The sequence below is a fragment of the Lathyrus oleraceus genome, chromosome 5, assembly GCF_024323335.1.
Source record: "Lathyrus oleraceus cultivar Zhongwan6 chromosome 5, CAAS_Psat_ZW6_1.0, whole genome shotgun sequence".
In the NCBI taxonomy this organism is placed as follows: Eukaryota; Viridiplantae; Streptophyta; class Magnoliopsida; order Fabales; family Fabaceae; genus Lathyrus; species Lathyrus oleraceus.
Window position 1 is genome coordinate 641,455,460 of NC_066583.1, and position 8,322 is coordinate 641,463,781.

Below are 8,322 nucleotides of genomic sequence, written 5' to 3' on the forward strand. Positions count from 1 at the left end.
TTATTCTTAACAATTCAATAAAACGTGCACGACGGGCAGAAATTTAATATATATATATATATATATATATATATATATATATATATATATATATATATATATATATATATATATATATATTTTTTTAATTTATTTTAAATTACAATCTTTAAATTAAATATAATTTAATAATTAATATTTTTTATTTCATTAACCATTCGATTAAATATAATTTAAAGTCGATGATTTAGTATAAATTAAAAAAATTATTTGATAAATTGAACCTTTTATATATATATATATATCCGGTAAGAAAACCTATATATATTTTAAATACTTTACTTCAATTTTGAAGTAATTTTGAATAATTTTAAAAAAAATGATTTTGATTATAATTTAAATTTTAATAATATATATTTTTGTGTTACTAGATTTTAAAATTAGTTTTTTAATTTATAAAATAAAATTTTAAAAAAAATTATATAAATTATTTTTACAAATATTAAAATCTAATTTATTTTAACTATAAAACAAATGGGTCCATAAAATAAACTTTATTTATCTAATTTGAAAATAATATATTAATTCATTACCTAGTTCTCTTCAAATATAAGCTGTAACGTTCTTTGGCTACGCCCACAACAACAATATCTCCGCAAGGTTCGTGCTACCTACTTGTTAACTGACTTTTTTGATTTTTTCACGGCGTCATTGTTCTATATGAGTTTATGGTATAGAAACTATGGTTTCTTTCTTCATATCATTGCATTGAATTGCATGTTAAAGACATTGATTTTGTAGTATTTTTTGTTTATGTTTTTTGAACGTGTGAAACTAGTATACTAGAATTTTTGTGATGATGACTCTTTCTATGAATGCAGAGATGGAGAGCATGAGAACACCTTTCAGAGGGATTGTAAGTGATTTTAGAGGAAGAGCGTTGCATTATAAAGATGATTGGGTTTCTGGTTTCACTTCAGGAACTGGGTTAGTTTCTGCACATGCATGTGATTGTGTTTTAAATTACTGATAAAATGACGCTGTGAATTTAGGGTATACTATTTGGATGCAGTCGATGCGGTTGCAATTGCAGTTGCAGGCCGCAATTTAGAACTATGTGTATGAGTACATTTGTTTGTATTTGTGATAATTATCGATATAATATGATAATATTATATGTGACAGGATATTGGCACCAACTACGTATATTTTCTTTGCTTCTGCTCTACCTGTTATTGCTTTCGGCGCGCAGCTCAGTAGAGACACAGGTTGGTTGGTTGGTTGGTTCATCGTCTTATTGTGACGAAGAATAACTCTGATTGTGCTGTAGTATTCTCTCACCTATGCACATTTTTTGGTAATAGGATTGAACAATTTCTTGTTTGTATGTAGATGGAAGTTTGAGTGTTGTAGAAACATTGGCTTCTACAGCAATTTGTGGAATCATACACTCCATTTTTGGTGGACAACCTCTACTAGTTCTAGGAGTTGCAGAACCCACTATTCTTATGTACACATATTTGTACAATTATGCCAAAAATACCGAGGGCTTGGGACGAGAACTCTATTTGGCTTGGGTGGGATGGTAAGAAAAAAAAATTCTCCTCTTTGAACAAACAACTTAATTATGTAAGTATTTTCATATATTGTTTTCATTGGTTGTTTTTACAAGCTCTCGTATGTGCTTATGCTAGTAGATAAGTTCAAATAAGTCAATCCAAATCCAAACTGATCAGAAGTTAGTGTTGTAGCATTGACTAACGGATGTTCATAACATTTCAGGGTTTGTGTATGGAGTGCTTTACTGTTGTTTCTTTTAGCAATATTCAATGCTGGCAATATCATCAATAGATTTACAAGGATTGCTGGTGAGGTTTTTGGCATGTTGATTACAGTCTTATTCCTTCAAGAGGCTATCAAGGTTAGTTTCTGATATAGTAGTTTTGTTTGAGGTATCAACTATCAAGTGAAAATTGAATTTGGCATAACACATGGGAAAAATACTGTGATGCAAGTTATTATTGTATTTTATGTTTAGGGAATGGTAACTGAGTTTCAAGTTCCGAAAGAAGGGAATCCAACATTGGATAAGTTCCAATTTCATTGGTTGTATGCAAATGGATTGCTTGGTGTTATATTCACTTTTGGCCTTCTCTATACTTCTTTAAAAAGTAGAAGAGCAAGGTCGTGGTTATACGGAACAGGTTTGTCGAGTAAATTACGAGTAAATAATATGGAACAGGTTTGTTGGAGTTTACAATCTGACACTGTTTGTTTATTGAGCAGAAATGTTAAGAGGTTTCATCGCAGACTACGGAGTTCCTTTCATGGTAGTGGTGTGGACAGCATTATCATTTACAGTAGTATCGAGTAAAGTACCTTCTGGTGTTCCAAGAAGACTCGTTGCACCTTTGGCTTGGGATTCTGCGTCGTTACATCACTGGACAGTAATCAAAGTAAAACCATCTTGCATGAAGTCAATTACACCATTTCTTGGTTTAGTAGTTTTGGAAGTTAATGAGATAATCTCTACTGCAGGATATGGGCAAGGTTTCTCCAACACACATTTTTCAAGCTTTTATTCCTGCCATAATGATAGCAGGGCTTTACTTCTTTGACCATAGTGTTGCATCCCAATTGGCACAACAAAAGGAATTCAATCTCAAGAAACCTTCTGCATATCACTATGACATATTGTTGCTAGGATTCATGGTATATATATATCGTTATCTCTCTTGTATAGAGTTGTTTAATTGTCACTTCGTTAGCGTCGGGGTCTAGAGTAGGTGGTTGGTGTGCAGGCAGGGTGTGCGAGTGTTGTGAAGCATAGGTTACCGAGTTCGATTCTAAATAATAATAAAAATCGCTACGCACATTAACGATCCGAATAGAACTAAGGCTTTTCTTTGAATCAAAATTTCAGACTTTGCTTTGTGGACTAATTGGCTTGCCTCCTTCAAATGGAGTTCTGCCTCAATCCCCTATGCATACGAAGAGTCTGTCTGTTCTCAAGAAACAGGTGAGTGAATGAGTATTGGAATTTGTAGAGTAAGTACCAAGATTGAAATTTGTGCTAATATGGTGATTTGTTGATCTTTGAATGGTAGTTGATCCGAAGAAAAATGGTTAAAAGTGCCAAGGAAAGCATAAGGCAGGAAGCTAGCAACTCTGAAATATATGGAAAGATGCAAGCAGTGTTTATAGAAATGGATAATAATCCTAATGTAAGCATAAGCCTTTTTATCATCTTACCTTTGGCAATAAAACTAGTTGACAATTGGTTTATATTTTTGTTATTATTAGTTCATCATATTATATCTTGGTTTTGTCGCTATCCTTATAAAACTCTGGCTTCGAACCTGCTGACACAGACGTCCGACACAAGACAAATAACAACTAAATTACTAATTGTTCCTGAACTCGGTTGTTTGCAGAAACAGTCAGTGGTAAAAGAACTAGAGGACTTGAAAGAGTTTGTCCTAAATGGCAAAGATAAAGGAGAGAACAATAAGAGCACATTTGATCCTGAGAAACACATTGATACATATTTGCCTGTAAGAGTAAAGGAGCAAAGAGTGAGCAACCTTTTACAGTCACTCTTTGTAGGAGCAGCAGTGTTTGCTATTCCTGCCATAAAAATGATACCAACTTCAGTTTTGTGGGGATACTTTGCGTACATGGCTATCGATAGTCTTCCAGGAAATCAATTTTGGGAAAGGATACTACTTATTTTTGTAAGACCTAGTAGGTGGTACAAGTAAGTGAAAGTAACTTTGATTTCACCATTTTATCATAACTGTCAAACTTTTATACTTATGTCTCATGAAGTATCAATACATACACGACATTGGCAATGTCAGAGACACAGACACATCTTCAATTTGAAGTGTTCATTAGCATTGAATTTGGTTTCTAAAGCCAACCTATCCTTGCAGGTTATTGGAAGGTGATCATGCTTCCTTTGTTGAGTCAGTACCTTTCAAAAATATAGTCTTGTTTACACTCATCCAATGTTTGTATTTCATAATTTGTTTTGGAGTTACATGGATTCCAATTGCTGGAATGTTGTTCCCTTTGCCATTTTTTTTGTTGATCGTATTGAGACAACATATACTCCCCAAGTTCTTCAGTCCAAAGCATCTTATAGAACTAGATGCAGCTGAATATGAAGAAATTCCTGGTGCTCCAAAACTGAGTCTCAGTTTATCCTTAAAGGTATGTTAAGCTTAATTTTATGATGTTTGTTTTCTGCACTGTCTGATCTCGACAAAACAACTACTAATGTGCTGACAACATGAATGCGTGGGATTGTAATCGGCAGGCAAACCAAATCAAATATTTTTCAATTATGCTTTTCATCCCAACTATGTTTTACACATTAATCTAGAATATTAAAGAGGTTCTTTACTTTGTAACAGGAGGTTGAATCACCTAAAGTTGAATCAACAGACATAGATAGTGCTGAAATATTAGACGAGTTAACCACTAACAGAGGGGAGTTGAAGGTCAAAACAACTAGCTTTATCGAGGAAAGAAATCAACAGGTAACCACAATGCCATGGTTGCGCAATGGTTGCTTATTTCGATGAATTGGAATTTAGTACCTTTGTTCTTTCTCTCAAATAAGTGTTTCTCTTTTTTTTTTTCATTTAATGATGAGTGTTTGCAGGTTCATCCTCATTAAATTGATTCACACTCACATGTTGAGGAAAGATGATGAATGAGACTTTATACATATACACAATAACTATGACTGTCCAATCCCATGCATCTAATGGAGTATCCACGTAAAGAAACAAAAATATATATCCATTGAAGATCAAGTTTTGCAATATATGTTTTCTAAAATTTGTTAGTGACATTGAAAATGAATAGTGAAAAGTTAGTATTCTAGTTTGCGTCCGAATGTTGGATAATGTTTTTAGATCGAATGAATTTAGGTTGGAATCGTGTACGGAATACTTTTGTTATATTATTTCAAGCACTCTCAAGTGTTTTAGAATTTTTATACAGAAATATTCAGGATAATTCAGTCTATATTTGAATTTGAATAAGACGGATGAAAACTCGAATATAGGAAAGAGAATATGGAATTTTCTGAAAAAGATATATGTTTTTGATATAATTCCTGAATTCGAAATAACTTATTTATAAGTCACATTGTCTTGTTTCACAAGGTTGCGATCCTTGATGAAACAACATTTTTTTGAGCAACACCTTTTTCAATAGTTGTGTTGTTTCGTCTATAGGATTTTTTTCTAATAAATGCATGTTTTTCATTCAGCAACACTTCACGAAGTGTTGCATGTTTTCGAATTCAAAAATCAAACTCAAGCAAAGATAAAAAAAATAAGAGCAACAACCACCTACAAGCTGCCTCTAGTGCCTCTACGCCTACACCCTCGGTCTCGGAGCCGGTGTCATAGTGCTTGGGACCACCACGCTTGTCCATGTGACACTTCATCCTCTTTTGTCATTTTGTTGAGTTAATGAACATAACTCTTTGTAAAGGCTTTTAATGTGAATGTTACTTTCTATTTGGGACTATTTCTAAAGCATTTATTTGTATTTACTCACTTTCATTTTTCTTGTGATTTCTCGAACACTCCCATAGACATTTATGGTTCATAAATTCAACAGGCTCCCACTTATTCTAACAATGACAAGACCAATTCCAGAAAAGAAAAACAAATACTATTAATACAGTTAACTATCTTTTGATTTGAACATAACCTTAGTATGGATATTGTAACTCCCTAAACCCCACGCATAATTTATCGCATAATTTAAATATAAAATATAACCACGTAAGGTGTCACACATTCATAAAACACATGGCCTGCTTCGTAACACGAGTTTCAACAGTAAATTTCAATACATGCATTTGTAATAAGGATGTTTATACGACATCGTACTTTTCTGAATCATACCTGGAGTGTTTACATGACATCCATCTCATCTGATCGGATTCACATATTCACATAATAAGATATTCATAACCTCTCATCGCACACTCACGTTCATTTTAAAGTATCATCGCATCAGAATTATCATCAACAATTATGTAAGATAAAGTAAGTAATGACATTTAGTCTAAAACTTCAATTCTAATAACAAAATTAGAGAGTCGTAATCAATCAACTAAACATCTTAAGAATGTTCAACAACAAAATTAGTTTTATGACTTCAACATAATCAGACATAAGGAATAAAACAAGTGTTTAACCCAATCCGATGTTACATGATCAGAGCAAGGTACCACTAGTAAAAGCGACAAACTAAATAAGTAATTCCAAGAGCTATCTTCTATTTACTTCAGCAATGCTACTCCTGCGTATCTGCATGATGCTCATGTAAAGGCGATATTCAAATAGAAGGGGTGAGAATACACTTCAATAAAATTAGCGGTGAAAAATAATTGGAAGTAAATTAACTAACAACATCACACATTAATTGCAACAACATCAACATATCAAGTATTCTCATCCACACGTCATAACACCAAAAATAATCACCAAATGCAAATGTACTCAACATGCATGTGGTACCAAATTATGAACACTCAGGTCCATTTCACTCCATGATCCCTACCATAGGATCGATTCCCTCTTGGAACCGGAGCACACAAAATCACTACTGTCACCATAATTATTGCTTCACTAATTCCCCTTAATAAGAATTAGCTACTCGCACCCGATCCATCACCATACATTACAACAAATAACATTTTTTATGATGAAACTTTTACCTCGAACAATAGAAAACTGAGGTATAAAGTCAAGACACACTATTTTATTATTTTTAAAAAAACTATGCATTCCCTCGATCTTTCATAACACCGAGATGAAAAAACAACTCAATAGAAGCCTTGATTCCCAGCTAACCCAGTTTATAATTTAATTTGTTTATAAGTGTAACAAAAAATTATAACTCTTCCATTTTCTATTTAACCAAAGGGTTAGAACATAAGAGCAAAGATATCAACAAAGATATTCAGTTATAAGAGCAAAGATTTGCTGTAAATAATTTATTTTAATATTCTGTGTAAACAATATAATTTCAAAAAAAAAAGAATTATTCATCTCGGTTTTCTTCATCACTGATGTGATAGTTAAAAGGAGAGATGAAAATCTCGATTTTATAATAAAACCGATATGTTTAATTATCATATTTTACTATAAAAATACTCGTTAAACATATTTTACCCTAATATTTTACTATAAGATTTTTTTGCCCTTGCAATGTGTTGCCACGATAAATCTCTAAGGCATGTTGAAGGCGTAATTAATGAAAGGGTCTTATGAATTTAGGGTTTATACCCCACCAAAGGGTGGAGATGTGCCTGAGATAAGCAAGAGTTGAGAAAAACGTAAGTTATCAAGGGATGAAGCCGACAGAGGAAGCACGTTTGGTCGAAAGGACATTCCGTCGACTGAAATGAAACTTGGGACTTAAGGAATTTTGGATGATGCCAAACACATAGAAGACAGCGTCGCCCTAAATACCTAGGCGGGAGAAATTTGAAATTGGAAAATGACTAGCAGTTACAAGAAGAATAAAGCGCCAGAATATGGAGCAGTTTGTAGAACGCGGATAGAGCAGTTTGCAGATCGTGTGGCACGACGTCTGCTAGTTTCTAGGAGTTTTGGCCTGTAGGCAGTTTCTTTAGTTTAGTATAAATAGGATATCCCACGAGGGGCGAGGGGTGTTCAGTTTGTACTAAAAAATCACTTGTAAGAAACTTCTCATTCTCAGCGCGAGGAAGCAAGAGTTTTTAAGAGTGCTATGTACATGAACCACCATATTTATTTCAATGCAACTTCCTTACTTTTCAATTGTTCCCATTGAACATTTTATTTTAATTTCATTTACTTTTGAGTTATCACTTTACGTTGTCGTCTACGCTGTCGACACTGATTCTATTACGATAATAGAGTTCACCAAAAGTGTGTTCGTCGTGTACGTCTTTTGAATGTTGTAGTGTTGTCGGTCACGAGTCACCTATAGGCTATAACATCGTTTAAACCTTTCGTGTGGAAAAAACTTGTGCTTGTTCAATACTTTGTCAGGAGCCGTTCCTCACAAAGTTGTTCCGTCGAATTGAATAAGCCACACTTGTACTAGCACATGTCCTAGGACCAATTGGTCGATCCTGCAAGTAACCCTTAAGTTTCAAGCCCTAAGGAGGACCAGTGGTTGTTTACCAATTTCCACAGTAAACAAAATGGCACGCCCAATGGGACAGTGCTAGTGCAGTTGTGAAATTGCATGAAACTTAGAAGTGGCAAACTATATAGTAAGCCACGGGAAACTTTGAAAATGTCAAATTCCAATACAGATGAA

The 8,322-nt window shown here is 33.6% G+C and overlaps 1 protein-coding gene across 2 annotated transcripts; it reads left to right on the top strand.

Annotated features, from left to right (window-relative positions):
* The first annotated feature begins 553 nt into the window (after positions 1-553).
* Positions 554-5,038, top strand: LOC127083663 (boron transporter 4). Of its 2 annotated transcripts, XM_051023994.1 has the most exons (14): positions 554-639; positions 861-966; positions 1,165-1,247; positions 1,372-1,564; positions 1,762-1,900; positions 2,018-2,183; positions 2,266-2,435; positions 2,518-2,691; positions 2,903-2,998; positions 3,087-3,203; positions 3,414-3,736; positions 3,915-4,194; positions 4,398-4,523; positions 4,649-5,038. In XM_051023994.1, the coding sequence occupies exons 2-14, from the start codon at positions 863-865 to the stop codon at positions 4,661-4,663; spliced, it is 1,986 nt and encodes a 661-aa protein (XP_050879951.1). In that variant the 5' UTR covers positions 554-639; positions 861-862; the 3' UTR covers positions 4,664-5,038. The 2 variants fall into 2 exon arrangements, with proteins under 2 accessions (XP_050879951.1, XP_050879950.1); XM_051023993.1 differs by lacking the exon at positions 554-639 and having other exon boundaries at positions 851-966.
* The last annotated feature ends 3,284 nt before the right edge of the window (positions 5,039-8,322 follow it).